The following is a 15,976-nucleotide window of genomic DNA, read 5'->3' on the forward strand; positions in this document are numbered from 1 at the left end:
CTTTGGCACTCAGCTTTCTTTATAGTCCAACTCTCACATCCATATATGACTACTGGAAAAAAACCATACCTTTGACTAGATGGACCTTGTTGGCAAAGTAATGGCTCTGTTTTTAGTATGCTGTCTAGGTTGGTCATAACTTTTCTTCCAAGGAGCAAGCATTTTTCTAATTTCATGGCTCCAGTCACCAACTGCAGTGATTTTGGATCCCCCCAAAATAAAATCTATCACTGTTTCCACTCTTTCCCCATCTATTTGCCATGAAGTGATGGGAGCCGATGCCATGATCTTAGTTTTCTGAATGTTGAGTTTAGTGAATACCCTAAAGGTTAAGAAGCACTGCCCTAGGACATTGTAAAGATTCTAATCATCAAAGGCAAAACAATAACTCATCAACAAAGATTTATAACACAACATTTGCAATGCAATAGGCATTATGCTAGATGTTTTTGATTCAGCCTAACAAAGACAACCAATAAACTCCCTGCCCTCATGTCCACATTTTAGAGAAAGGTTGTTGTTCAGTTGCTAAGTCCTGTCTGACTCTTTGCGACCCCATGAACTATAACATGCCAAGCTTCCCTGTCCTTCACTATCTCCCAGAATTTGCTCAAACTGATATCCATTGAGTCAGTGATGCCATCCAACCATCTCATCTCCTGTTGCCCCCTTCTCTTCTTGCCCTCAATCTTTCCCAGCATCAGGGGCTTTTCCAATGAGTCAGCTCTTTGCATCAGGTGGCCAAAGTATTGAAACTTCAGCTTCAGCACCAGTCCTTCCAATGGATATTCAGGGTTGATTTCGTTCAGTATTAACTGGTTTGATCTCCGTGCTGCCAAGGGACTCTCAAGAGTCTTCTCCAGTACCACAGTTTGAAACAATCAATTCTTCGGCGCTCAGCCTTCTTTATAGTCCAACTCTCACATCTTTACATGACTACTGGTAAAACCATAGCTTTGACTATAAGGACCTTTGTTGGCAAAGTGATGTCTCTGCTTTTTAATACACTGTCTAGGTTGTTATAGCTATTCTTTCAAGGAGCAAGCATCTATTAATTTTGTGGCTGTAGTCACTATCCACAGTGATTGTGGAGCCAAAGAAAATAAAATCTGACACTGTTTCCACATTTCCCCCATCTATTTGCCATGAAGTGATAGGATTGGATGCCATGATCTTTGTTTTAAGCCAACTTTTTCACTCTCCTCTTTCACCTTCATCAAGAGGCTCTTTAATTCTTCTTCACTTTCTGCCATTAGAGTGGTTTAAAGGTTGTTTATCTGAGGTTGTTGATATTTCTCCCGGCAATCTCAATTCCACCTTGTACTTCATCCAGGCAGGCATTTCGCATGCTATACTCTACATATAAGTTAAATAAGCAGGGTGACAATATACAGCCTTGACATACTCCTTTCCCAATTTTGAACCAGTCCATTGTTCCATGTCCAGTTCTAACTGTTGCTTCTTGTCCTGCATACAGGTTTCTCAGGAGGGAAGTAATGTGGCCTGGTATTCCCATCTCAGTAAGAATAAGAAGAGTAAGGTAATCATTAAGAATATGAAGAGTAAGGTAACAGACAATAAATCATTAAACAAATGGTAAGCCAAACAATTACAGGGTACGGTGAATGCTGTGAGGGAAATAAACCAGATGATGTGATAAATTAGACCATAGAGAATTGAACCCTAATGCCCTAGGCATCCATTGTATATAATGACTTGATCTCTCTCCTTTACAGGGGAATGGCACAAGTTATACCTGGTCCTTGAGAGAACTGAGAAAGAAGAACTGTGAACTGAGAACTGTGGTGTGTTCTGCGGTTTAGATGAGGATCTGGTCTGATGAGGGCCAAAGTAAGAAGTGAAAACTTTCTTTGAATATAGTGGTTGGTGGTCAGGAAAGTCTCTACGGATGTAACCTTTACTTGTGACCAAAATGATGAGAAAGAACCAGCTATGCAAAGAGCTGAGGAAGTGTCTTTGCAGCAGGAGGAACGGAAAGTTCAAAGCCCTAAAGTGGAAAACAATTTGATCAGTTTCAGAACAGAAGAGAAGCCTGAGTGAGAAAGAAATCAAGTATTATGAGATGAAATTACAAAACAAACAGGAGTGAAGGTCTCCTGGGCCTGATGGGCCGTGGTAAGGAGTTTGAACTTCATTTTAAGTCAGTGTACTGATACATAATAAAATGTCCTTGATTAAAGAGACTGAAATTAAAAGGATCAAAAGAGATAATGCATGTGGAACCTCTATGTTAACAATAATGGCAATATCCACCTGTAGAATACTAAAACAGAAGAGTTTAATTTTTTTCCTGGATAATCCTCAATAAACCAAAATCAATTCCTGTAAATTTTGACTAACCACATTGATCAAAACTACTTAGGCATGTCATCCTTTGATCCCATGTCTGAACCTAAACCCACTCTGTCAGGACACACTTAAGTGTCCATCACTGTTATAATGAACTACATCACTAACAGTTTCCATGGCTGGCCACAAATCAAAGCCATTCCCCGTGGCTTCCCTCTGGAGCAATTTAGTAGTAGAATATACAAGGCACTGGTTTAGCCTTTTATATCAGAGAAGGAAGAAATAGCACTTGGAGACACTAATAACTATTTGTCAAAATGGTGCCAGAATGCACTGGAACAGAAAGGAGAGGACTCCTGTTGGGTGGAGGAGGGAAGGGTGGGGGAAATCTGGCTCTCTTGGGGAGGAGTCCAGGGTGATTTTTGAGGAAGGGTATCTGTCTAGTGGACTTGCACTGACGCAAGACCAGCTCCTAGATGAAGATAATGGAGGTCATTTAGTTCCATTTAGGAACAGACCACAGTTGGCAAAAGTAAAGCCGATTCCTATTTTGTTCTTTCTAGAAAGGCTCTGTAAGGAAGTTCTGAATTCAAACAAAGGACCGTATCGTGTTTATCCTAAGAGTTACTCTTATATATTGATATAGTGTTTCCTAGGGGACTCTTTCTCTTCCTATCTGCTTGCAGAAGCTTGAAATTGGTTTAGTGAGGAAGAGGAAATCCTTTCATAATTAGAAGTAAAAATCAAACTAGCAAAAAAATCTATCTTAAAATGCTAATGCCTAGTCCAGATAATACTTTGGAAAATAATCATTCTCTTGTGTATCCATCAAAATATATTTAAGTGAGGACATCACTCAGGGTGCAATAGATAAGAACCCGCCTGCCAGTGCAGGTTCGATCCCTGGTCTGGGAAGATTCCACATGCTTTGGAATAACTACCAAGCCCGTGCACCATAACTGCTAAGTTGGTGCTCCAGAGCCCAGGAGCCACAGCGACTGAAGCCCATGTGCCTAGAGCCCATGCTCTGCAATAAGAGAAGCCACGACAATGAGAAGCCCACACACCATAACACAGAGTGGCCCCAGCTTGCTACAACTAGATAGAGGAGGTCTGAGCAAAGTGACAAAGACCCAGTGCAGCCAAAAATAATTCTTTTAATTAAACACACACACACACACACATACGTATATATGTATGTATTTAAGTGACACTATCAGATCTCTTCTTATTTTCATAGGAGATAAGAAAGAAAGAAGATAGTTGAGAATCTGGAAGGAGGTAGGGGAAGGAAAGAAAGGGGAAGCTGAAATACTAAACACAAGTTTATAGTAAATGGTCATTGGGACCTGACCTTATGTTAAGAACTTCCCATATATCATTTTTTTCTTTTATTAATCAGAAAAAATGTTATACTGAGAAATAGAACCTGGTTCCCATTTGAATAGAATTAATAATTCTTTAAAAATAATTCACAAACCATCTTTATTTTCTTTCCCAATTTGTCTACCTTAATGAAGAAAGATAATCAAGGTTATCATTTTCTTCTCCAAATAATATTGGTGGTTTATTCTTAGCACATATCATGTCAACAACCAGACAAGTAATTGTTATCTTTAGCTTATAAATGAGGAACTGAGGCTCCCTGGGGCTAAACAGCTGGCCTTGTGCTTTCCACACTTCATATAATTCACTCTCAGAAAACCATCACAATAATTCTTGACTAAATGGATATCACCTTCCTAAATTTTTAAAATATTTTTATTTTTTTTTAATTTAATTTAATTTTTTGGCCCTGCTGCCCAGCATACAGGATCCTAGTTCTCCAACTAGGGATTGAACCCATGCCTCGTACCATGGCACCAAGTCTTAAGTACTAGACCACCAGGGAAGTCCTAAAATATGTTTACTTAAATTTACTCACCTTGTTTTTTAAGGAAAGACTTGTACCACTCCCATAAATGCAAAACCGGTATATAGATTGCAATTAATAGGCAATAATCTTCAAAACAAATACATTGAAAACAAAATGGTTATTAAATTCTAATTCTGAGCTTGAGGGCTACTCTCCTCTTGTTAAAGCATGAAAACAGCCAATGTTAGAAAGCAGACCACCTTACCTGCCTCCTGATAAACCTGTATGCAAGTCAAGAAGCAACTGTTAGACCCAGACATGGGACAACAGATTGGTTCCAAATTGGGAAGGGAGTACATCAAGGCTGTATATTGTCACCCTGCTTATTTAATTTATATGCAGGGTACATCATGTGAAATGCCAGGCTGGAAGAATCCAAAGCTAAAAATCAAGATTGCTAGGAGAAATATCAACAACCTCAGATATGTGGATGGTACCACTCTAATGATAGAAAGCTAAGAGGAACTAAAGAGCCTCTTGATGAGGGCAAAAGAGGAGAGTGAAAAAACTGGCTGAAAAGTCAACATTCAAAAAACTAAAATCATAGCATCCAGTCCCATCACTTCATGGCAAACAGATGGGGAAAAAGTGGAAACAGTGACAAATTTTATTTTCTCTGGCTCCAAAATCACTGTGGACGGTGACTACAGCCATGACTCTTGCTCCTGGGAAGAAAAGCTACCACAAACCTAGACAGCATATTAAAAAGCAGAGACATCACTTTGCCAACAAAAGTCCATATAGTCAAAGCAGTAGTTTTTCCAGTTATGTACGAATGTGACAGCTGGACAAAAAGAAGGCTGAGTTCTGAAGAACTGATGTTTTCATATTGTGGTGTTGGAGAAGACTCTTGAGACTTCTTTGAACGGTAAGGAGATCAAACTGGTCAATCCTAAAGAAAAGCAACCCTGAATATTCATTGGAAGGACTGATGCTGAAGCTCCAATACTTTGGCCACCTGATGGGAAGAGCCGATTCACTGGAAAAGACCCTGATGCTGGGAAAGACTGAAGGCAGGAGGAGAAGGGGCAACAGAGGATGAGATGGTTGGATGGCATCACCAACTCACTGGACATGAGTTTGAGCAAACTCTGGGAGATGGTGAAGAACAGGGAAACCTGGTGCTGTAGTCCATGGGGTCAGAGAGTCTGATACAACTTAGCTAATGAACAACAAGAAAGTTAGAACCCAATAGAGACTTTCTCCTTGATATATTCAGAAAGATCTAAATAAATCGTTAAGAGAATAACTTTTTCACTAAGTTACTTATTGCTTGGTTGGAGCATCAAGCAAAATTGGTCCTGCATCACTTGAATCATCCTAAAGAATATCTAGAGTGATCCTTTATCCATATTTGTGATTCTTTACCCATATTTTGGGGAATACCTGACTTACCAAGATAACAGAGCTTGTAAAGGACAAAGTTAGGTTTCAAACCACCATCTGCCAGTTTCAAAGTCTTTCCACTGTGCCATGTGGGCTCACCACTCAGACAATTTCAGAACTTTGCTTTGAACCAGCCATGTTTTTCTTCTCCTGGCAAAACTTTATCTTCCTGTGTCCATGAGGCTTAGTGATGTCATGACCTTCAAAGTCCTTCCTGAAAATATGCTGGGAACTATACATCACACTCCAGAGGAAGACTGACTCTTGTATGGCCTGGTGGAACTGTGCTCTTTTGATGTGACACTGTGCTTCTTTAACACAGTCTAGGAATGTTTTACCTGCTTAAGAGCTAACGCTGTGCTGTGCTCAGTTGTGTCCAACTCTTTTCGACCCTCTGAACTGTAGTCCCCCAGGCTCCTCTGTCCATGGGATTTTTCAGGCAAGAATGCTGGAGTGGGTTGCCATTTCCTTCTCCAGGGGATCTTCCCAACCCAGGGATTGAACCCACGTTTCCTTCAGCTCCTGCAATGACAGGCAGATTCTTTACTGAGACACCCAGGAAGCCCAATCGCTTCACAGACTATTATAAAAAAGTGTCTGCTCTCCCTCTCCTCACATAAGCTAAGTTCACTGAAGGCAGAGACTAGTGGATTTATCTTTGTATCCTATTGCCTAGCAAAGTGCCTGGCACATAGGTGTATCTAATAAATGTTTGTTGAATGACTGAATTCACTTGACTTAAGAGACACAGTAAAATTAAAATGATGCTTGACTTTAATAAAATTATAATGTTCTTTTGTTGTTTTTGTCTATAACCATCCATTCTCTTTTATTTGGTAACAGTGTTTTTTAAAACAAACAAACAAAAAACCGAGAACCAACTCTTCTACACTAGTTTCCCATCCTCACTCTGCACCTTCTGTGAGTGGTCATATAATCCCAGACTGACCAGACTCATCATGCTGGTTTTAGGGACAGACATGTCACCCAATTTGTGCTCTTGAGAGCCAGGCGCAAGAATCAATAGTTTGTTGCTAGACTGACAAAATACAAACTTGAAGCCACTATTGATCATCTAGTCCCACATGGGGAGAATTTGTGTGAGTAGAAAGTCACCACCAAAAGTAATGAAATCAAGAAGTGGAGAAAGATTCCAACCTAATAACTGGGGCACCTGGTTCCAACTGTGTCTGAAAAACCCTTTTTATAAATTTTTAGTTATCTGAACCACTAACAATCCTATCTTTAAACTACTGGTTCAGAAGTGCCAGTCTGAGATAAAATGTTTACTGTTCCCAAGAGTACTGCCTGGAAAATTCCATGGACGGAGGAGTCTGGTGGGCTGCAGCCCATGGGATTGCGAAGAGTTGGACTCGACTTCACTTTCACTTTTCACTTTTATGCATTGGAGAAGGAAATGGCAACCCACTCCAGTGTTCTTACCTGGAAAATCCCGGGGATGGGGGAGCCTGGTGGGCTGCTGTCTATGGGGTCGGACACGACTGAAGTGACTTAGCAGCAGCAGCAGCAGCAAAATGAGAGAAATTTCATTGATAATACATTTTTTTTTTTTTAATATTGGTTCCTGCACCAGGTGAAGCCACATACCATGTGCAGCAGGGCCCTTGATGGGGTGAGGGCAAAAGTGCAGGGAAGTTGTGGGAAATGAAGAGAATGAAGGTAGAAGAAGGAAAGATTCATGAGGGGAAGGGGCGTGGGGACGAACAGTAAGCACAGAAGGGAGGAATAAGAAAAAGTGAGAGAAAAAAACCTTTATACATAGTGAAATTTAACTTCTGGGAGGAGGGAGAGAATGGATGCTTGCGTAGGCATTTGTCCAGAGGGAATGTTTACTCATGGTTTAATAGCCAGAATGAAGTTAGTGTCGAAGTGAAGTAATAAGCTAGGCAGGAGGCAGGCATGAGGGAGTGTTGATGGGAGTGTGTGTATTAGACAAATCATGGTAGCACATAAGTGAAGATGATGCTCCAGACCTGTGAACTTTGACTTTTCTCATTCTGATGGCACATTTGAACCAAGCCAGTCTATCCCACTTTCTCAATCTTGTTTTTGAGATGACTGGTCTTATTAGGGGTATTTTCTCTGGCCATGGAAAAAGTGACTCTTACTAGCTCACTTATGACTAGATTCAACGTGGTTTGGATGCTATGCTGAGTTGTAGACCTATGTGAGGTTAAGCTTCTAGCATGTTAGATCACACACACACACCCCTTAGACCCAGGAGATGAAGCTGCACACACACACACCCCTTAGACCCAGGAGATGCAGTTGCTAGAACCACCCAGGCTCTGGTTGGCTGCAGGGTCCTTGGCCTTGCTATTCTTTCTGCCTATACTTTTTATTCCTATTCTTTGTAAGCTTTTCCTTTTTCTTATCCTTTATATCTCAGCCCCAAAGTCAACTTTTCAGAGAAGTCTTCCCAAACCATCCTATTTCAAATAGATCCTTCTAGCATTTTCTCTCTCAGCACCAGTTCTCAGCTCCTAATTCTTTTTATGTATTTGTTTGTGAACTTACTTTGTTCTTTGTCTCTCTTTCAAATCTTTAAACTCCAAATAGGTAGAAACCATGTCTTTCTGGTTTACACTGTTTCTGTGCTCTTAACACAGATAACACAGCGTTCAATTCATAAATGGGATTCAACTATCCGTGAGATGAATGAATTAATAAATGAGCTGCTCTCAAATCTTGTCTTTGGTCGTTCACAGATTAAAAACTTGAGATCGTTCTCAGTTCAGTTCACTAAGTCGTGCCCGACTCTTTGTGACCCCATGACATTGCTCTACTGGGGTTATATCTTGTTAGAATAAAATTTCAAACTGTAAGAAATTACTTTTGGCTATTTAAGATGGCTCCTGCTCTCACTTTTTCTCCAAAAATGTCCTGAAGGTGCACAGAAGAACTTGGGATAGTACATACTAACGACTCTGGTCCTTTGGGAAGGGCAGGAGAGCCTCCATTTAAAGCATTTAAGGAACCATTCTGTCTACAGAGTCTTTGGACGTGCTTTACATTTTTCTTGCTTTAGTATTTGTGCCAGTGGTGCATCTCCATAACCCAGTAACAAGCAATTTGGTGCAAATGATGGGGACTATTTGAAGCCAGAAACTACAGTTATCCAAAGGATAAATTCCCTGCTGTCAGAGACATGTATTCTTTAGAGAGAGAGAAAATGGGTGAAGTTGCCTATACTAGCCCTCTTATTTAAAAAGAGTTGTATGTTTTTGTTTTTTCCTGTGCTAGTTTCCACATACATTCATATGAGGCAGAGGTACTGGCAGCCCTACCATTCAGTAGGGTGAACACAGTTGATTATTGTTGTTTTATTGGTTTATATCCTAATTTACAAAGCACTTCAAGACAGTTTATATATTACTAATAACTTTCTATTGTGTTTAGTCGCATCTGACTCTTTGTGACCCCATGGACTACAAACCACCAGGGTCCTCTGTCCATGGTATTTTTCAGGCAAGAATACTGGAGTGGGTTACCATTTTCTCCTCCATAGGAACTTCCCAACCCAGGGATTGAACCCGTGTCTCCTGCACCTCCTGCACTGGCAGGCAGATTCTTTACCACTGGACCACTGGGGATTAGCACAAACATAGAGGCTTCAAATAGCATGAATGCATTATCCCCAGCTTCTATTGGTCAGGGGTCTGGACGTGGTTGAACTGGATTCTCTGCTCCCATCTCTCAAGACTATACCCAAGTATGGGCCTGAGCTCATTCAGATTGTTGGCATGACCCATTTCCTCGTGGTATATGACTGTGTCCCCATTTTCTTGCTAGCTGTTAGCCTATACCACTCTCAATCCCTACGGGCTGCCTCTTTTCATGTGCAATTCACAACCCAGCTGTCTGTTTTCTTCCTCCCAGGCCTGGGAGAGAAACTCCTGGATAGTAAAAGGCTGGTCTGAAAAGGTCAGGTCCACCCAAGATAATCTCCCCTTTGATTAACTCAGAACTGGCTGGTTTTGAATCCTGATTACATTTGCAAATTCCTCTTGCCATATCTGTCCTAAATCCTCTTGCCATACCTGTCCTAAGTCACTTCAGTCATATCCAACTCTTTGCGATCCCATGGACTGTAGCACACCAGGCTCCTCTGTCCATGGGATTCTCCAGGCACGAATACTAGAGTAGGTTGCCATTTCCTTCTCCAGAGGATCATCCTGATTCAGGAATCGAACCTGGGCCATATAGTGGAACATAAGTCATGAAGTGATATCTTGGTCACAAGGCCCATCCCACCTGTAAGGGGAGGGTTTTGACAAGGGCTGAGATCATGGGGACTCATTTTAGAATTCTGCCTATCATGGTTTACAATAATAATTTTTAAAACGGATGTTCAATGGCTTCCCTGGTGGTCCAGTGGTTAAGAATCTGCCTTGCAGTGCAGGAGACACCAGTTCAATCCCTCGTCTGGGAAGATCCCACATGCCACAAGCCAACTAAGCGCATGCTACAACCACGGAGCCTGCACTCTGGAGCCTTGAGCTGCAACTACTGAGTCCATGTGCAGCAACTCTTGAAGCCCACATGCCCTAGAGCCTGTGCTCAGCAACAGGAGAAGCCACTGCAATGAGAAGCCCATGTACATCTAGAGAGTAGCCCGGGCTCTCTGCACCAGGAGAAAGCCCATTCACTCAACAAATATGCTTGCTGTATTTATATATACCGGGCAGGCTAAAAGGAAAGACAAGGGAGTCACCAGAGCAGGATCTTCTTGGGGCACCAGTACCGGCTCCAACAGTCATTAGGTATCATCCTGCCCTAAAATTGGAAATTCCCCTCCTAGTCACATGAGGAGGATCACTGTGTCAAGAGTCTTCAATTTGGAAGGAAAAGTGCTAGGAGGAATAAGGAACACTAAAGACTTCCAGCACATGAGATTTTTAAACAAGAAAGAAAGAACAGACTTGACTCAGCCCCTTAGGACCTGCCTCACTTCCAAACTCGCCTTTGCACCTCTAAGTCCTTGATACCCCTGTAAGCCTCACTGGATGACAATCAACCAAGCTGATGAGTTACAATCCTCCAAGGAGAGTCCAGGGCAGAAGCTGCCTTCTCCTCCCTACTGATCTATGAGAGTATCACCTTTAACTCCAGGTGAAGTTGATATTATCTCCATTTTTTTTTTCCAGGTGAGTAACCATGATCAGAGACGATAAGTTACTCGTTCAAGGTCATGCAGCAAATAAGGAGCAGAGCTAGGATTAAACCCAGGTCTGTCAGAGTCCAAAATCCATGCCCTTAATTACAGTATTCTTTCCTTGGGAAACATTATCTATCTAGGCTGGCATTTTGTGAGGAAGATTTAAAATAAGATCCTAGATATCAAATAGAAAGGATACTCTCCAGAAGTGCTGGACTCAAAGATGGAGGATGTTTCTTCATGTCCTCTGAATTCTGCCTCTCTCCCCCATTAGCTCTGATTTCACATCCTTCTTCCACATATGAGAAAATTTTATACAGTCATGGCCAGACCCTGTATTTTCCATATAATATTCTGTCTGTATTATCACCTCCAGCTTGAGTGAATTTTACTCAGCATAGCCTTTAAGGTTTGGTTGAAAACCTGCCATCTCCTTTAGTGCTTAAAATCCTCAGGATGGCAGGCCAGGAGGGCCTGAATGAGAAGGGTGCAAGTCTTGAAGAGGTCAGGGAAGCCGTGGGGGCTGACAGGAAGCCTCTGGCTCAGTCAGGAGTGGCCCGGTGGTCCCCACCCCCGCTGCCCCACCCGGTCACCTTCTCACCTGGCTCTCAGCAGTCTCTGCGGTGACTCAGCCTTGCCGCTGCTCCAGCCAGCTTGTCAGGCTATAGCCAGGGTGAAGGCTGTAGATCTGATTCTACCTCTCCCCTCAGTGGAACCCTTCAGCGGCTGCTTGTTCTAAGTCTGAACTCTGTAAATGTGGTTCAGAAGTCCTGCACATTCTGGTCTCTCTCTACTCCACTGACCTTCTGGGCACCTCACTTGCTCCCCGGTGCTGAATCTCTCACAGTTCCCTGAAGGGCCCCCTCTGGCCCCCTCTCTCGTGCCTCCAGACCTTGGTAATTGCAGTCCCCTCAGCCTAACTCTGGCTCCCTATCTTTCGCTACCCCCTCCCCCTGCCCCCATCAATGCCTCTTTATCTGACCTTGTTACATCTCACCCTAGACTTTACCAATTCCAATATGACTTTCCTGATCTTCCCAAGATTATGCCAGGGCCCTTCCCACAGGTTCCCTGTCCCCCACGTCAGAGTTCACTTAATCATAGCAATTATCACAAGGCAGTGTAATGACCTATTTGTCTTCCCAACTAGGTCACAACAGCCCTGAGATCATGCGCTGTATCTTATTTCTTTTTGTATTCTCAGCATTTATTAAGAGCAAGGACTCAATAAATGTCCCCTGCATGAATGAATGAATAAATAAAAGTATACTGTTCAGCCAGGGAAAGCACTGTGACCGTGCTCTGCAAACATCAGCTTTGCTAAATGTGTATAAAGGAAGCTGAAATCAAAGTAAGCGATGTTCAGACAGTCTGGAAAACTCAAGTGCATACGGCAACCTCAGGCACAGTCTTACTGAATTGAAAAGAGCCCTCTCAAGTAGTTCCCTCTTTATAACCATAAGAAGGGAACCAAGGGATATGGGATTAAAATTGGGAAGAAAGAAAATATCACCTGAGGAGAGAATTTCCGTTTTAAATGGGAAAAGATACATTTTTTTCTGTCTCCCATTTGACCACAGATTGAGAGATTGCTCAGGTAACAAAAATAAATCATGTGTTCATCCTAATCTTGAATGGTCTCCTGCAGAGGGTGGATTGTCACAGGGAGAGCACCTCCTGTTTTCTGGTGGACATGAGAATACTTGCTGAGAACAGCTAAACTGCTCAATGTTGGGAAAGGTCTGGGCTTGGGAGAGGCTGAGGAACCATTGGTGGAGGATGACAAGGTGGGGAGAGGTGGAGCAAGTGTGGAGGGTAATGGAGCCTGCCCTGTTTCATTGGGGCTGAGCCCTGAAATGGGTGATGATGGGTAAACTCCCCCTCTAAGCCCTGGGGAAAGGGAAATTAGGAAACCCGAACATGCCCAGTGGGGGGTTATGAACTTTTATGATGAAAGATTGCACATTCCTTTAAAACCTTCAGTGACGTCTATTTTGCTTCATAACACTTTTAGTACAAAAGTTCTGTACTAAATTCTGGGGAACTCAGAGGGTGGGGAGTACTGTGTATTCCTGAAACAGGGTCAGGACACAATCATTCCACAGGGGCATCTCTTAAATTACCCAGAAAATGTTCGAAAGATGCATATTGTTTAAAATGCTTGTGTATGAAAATAGGTAGCAGAAGGATTAGGTGCTTGTATGTGAAATCCTTTAGTTAATAAGAAACTATTGGCTCAGGCTTCCCTGATGGTCCAGTGGATACGAATCTACCTGCCAATGCAGAGGACACAGGTTCCATCCTTGGTCTGGGAAGCCTGTGGGCCACAACCACTAAGTCCAGGCGCCTAGAGCCTGTGCTCCATAACTAGAGAAGCCACGGCAATGAGAAGTCTGCGCTCTGCAATCAAGAGTAGCCCCCACTCACCACACCCAGAGAAAACTCCGCACAGCAACGAAGACCCAGCGCATCCAAAACTGAATAAGTAAAAATTATTTTTAAAAAGCAGTAATATTTAAAAAAAAATAAATTATTGGCTCTTGTTGAAACGGTCCTCTAGGATTTCAGAATGGGCTACCTGGTCTTGCTGTGGGAACAACATCAACGATGGATCATCTCATCCTTTCAGCCATTCATCCAGAAACCTTCATTGGGTACTTACTGTGTTGCAGGCTTTGTGCTAGACTCTAGAGGGAGAGTGATTAACCAGCCAGAACCAGTCTCTGGATACAGTGTGGATTGGCACAGAGCCTTCTGGACATAAACCATATCCCCAGAAATGGAAAATCTGAATGAACATCATTTACATGTATGTACGACTGCATCAGAGGGTTTACCCCTGGAACAGATGGAAACCATTCTGAATTGTTCTGAATATGTTTATATTTAAATATGTCTCAGATAATAAAATAGAAAGAATGCTTCTTCTGGTGGGAGAGCAGGAACAAAAACTTTCCAAAGCATTGCCCCGGGCACTGCGGATGTCAGGCAGGGCCTCTCTGGGGTTGCTTCATCGTAGTTTCTTTTTTCCTAGCTGCCCGGGGCTGCACTTTCTTTGGTAAGACTCTGCCTCTTTGCCCTGAGTTGGGAATTCTCCTCTTAGGGGCTGCTTGAGGGGTGCTTCTTTTGAGTTGGAAATTAACCTGGAAAAAAAAAAGAAGCTATGAGAGCACAGAAGTCAGTTTTCCATTTCCTAGAACTGAAATTGGGGGAAGACCAGTTTGGACCCTGCTTTACCATGGTTCCAGGTCCTGAGGACAAGGAACTGAGGAGAATATCACAGCAACCAGTGTGGGTGGTGTCATACAGGCTCGGCTCATATTTCCCCCAAAATGGCGCATCATAACTGATAATACACAGGGTGTATCTGGATGAACTTAACGTACATTTATTTTATATGTAATAGAAAAAAAATATCTACACTCAAGGCATGATTTTTGCCAATACTGCTGTTCAAAACAAGAGTTAAGATTCATGGTGCCACAGTCATCACCTGTAAGCGGACTGCATGAGTCACAGGTACTGTGCTCAGGCAAGCTAAAGAATGCCTCAGACCTTCAGCGCTAAACCTTCCAAACCTAATTGTTTGGAAATAGAGACGATACAGATTGTTAGTATGGATTCTTAAATTCTCAGTGTCCTCACGCACTAATGCACTGTTCCCAGCAGTACGCTGAAACCTTCCTTCTGGCCGTGCACACAGAGGTGACAATGCTTCTGACTGACAAGTGTGGGATCTGTGGGCTGTGCAGAAGCCCTAGAGCTCCTGCCCAGGAAGGGAAAGGCGAGGGTGGGGCGCCGCGTTCTAACCACACTCCCTGGAGGCATCCTTGGCTCTCAGGCCCTGGGAATAGGCTGAGCTGCTAAAGCCAGCAGGGAGTTGGAAAACATGTGACAGACAGACCTCTTCATGGGGTTACTTCTTGCCCCTTTGGGAAAAAACCCACAGCCAGCTAGTTCTCCCAAAGCCGGAGAAATCAGAGCCAATTGTACTGTATCAGTACTATTTCTTATATATAGTGTCAATATAAGGATCAAGGAAAGGAAAGTGGGGGGGGAGAGAGAGAGACAACAAAATGAGGCGAGGACAGAGGAAATGAAAAGCGTGGGACATCTGGACGGCAGTGAGGGAAGCCACAGGGAAAACACTGGACTCTTGGAGACACTTTAAAGAGTTTTAATTGTAGCACAAAAACCCTCTAGTAAATGATCTTTTTTTCTTTTCTTTCAACCAAGTAGATCTCTGCTTTAGAACGGGAAAGGGACTCAACTGGGATCAGTAAGTGGATTCTTAGTTGTGACTGTACCTGAGAAATGTATCCAAAAGATAAAAATTTCCCCCTCTGAGTTATACGTGATACAATGATGGGTTATATCAATTCATTTAAAGCCTATATGAGAAAGGAGGTAAGATCTTTTGAAGCCTAATTTGTTACTCAAGAGGATTTGTCCTTGTTTGAATTTGCAATTGAATACACTTACACATAGTGCAAGACTTCTGTAAGCAGCTGCCTAAGTCATTTGATTTTAGGGTAGATGAGGAGCAGGGGGATAACAAGGAAAAAGGGAGAGGGTGCACCGACTGGGAAATCGGGAGCAGGTTATCAGGCTGCCAGGGAAGAGCTACTCTCTGCTTTGCGCATCTGCAAGTAGAAGTCATTTATATCCTGCAGAAGAAGGGAGTGGAGGGACTAGGACAGGGGAAAGCGGGAGCTGTCTAGAAATTTCAAAGGAATTTCAAAGTCTTTAAAGAGCTCTTTACTGTGATTCCTATGTTAAAAAAGAGGTTACACATATATATATGGAATTTAGAAAGATGGTAACAATAGCCCTGTATACGAGACAGCAAAAGAGACACTGATGTATGGAACAGTCTTTTGGACTCTGTGGGAGAGGGAGAGGGTGGGATGATTTGGGAGAATGGCATTGAAACATGTATAATATCATATATGAAACGAGTTGCCAGTCCAGGTTCCATGCACGATACTGGATGCTTGGGGCTGGTGCACTGGGATGACCCAGAGGGATGGTACGGGGAGGGAGGAGGGAGGAGGGTTCAGGATGAGGAACACGTGTATACCTGTGGCAGATTCATGTTGATATATGGCAAAACCAATACAATATTGTAAAGTTAAAAAATTTTTTTTAAAAAAAGGAAAGAAAAAAAGTCTCCCCTACTAAAAAAA

General features: G+C 42.6%; 1 protein-coding gene across 4 annotated transcripts in view; it reads right to left on the reverse strand.

Annotated features, from left to right (window-relative positions):
• Window positions 1–13,648: 13,648 nt before the first annotated feature.
• The window catches only part of CPN1 (carboxypeptidase N subunit 1), a 49,558-nt gene continuing 47,230 nt past the window's right edge, over window positions 13,649–15,976 (reverse strand). For 3 of the 4 annotated variants that reach the window (XM_061403091.1, XM_061403092.1, XM_061403089.1), the window contains one exon: window positions 13,649–13,933. In XM_061403091.1, the coding sequence (XP_061259075.1) occupies window positions 13,775–13,933 (159 nt within the window). In that variant the 3' untranslated portion in view covers window positions 13,649–13,774. The remainder of the gene's footprint in view (window positions 13,934–15,976) is intronic. The other variant, XM_061403093.1, reaches the window with a different exon arrangement.

Source organism: Bos javanicus, chromosome 26 (genome assembly GCF_032452875.1).
Source record: "Bos javanicus breed banteng chromosome 26, ARS-OSU_banteng_1.0, whole genome shotgun sequence".
NCBI classification, from domain to species: Eukaryota; Metazoa; Chordata; class Mammalia; order Artiodactyla; family Bovidae; genus Bos; species Bos javanicus.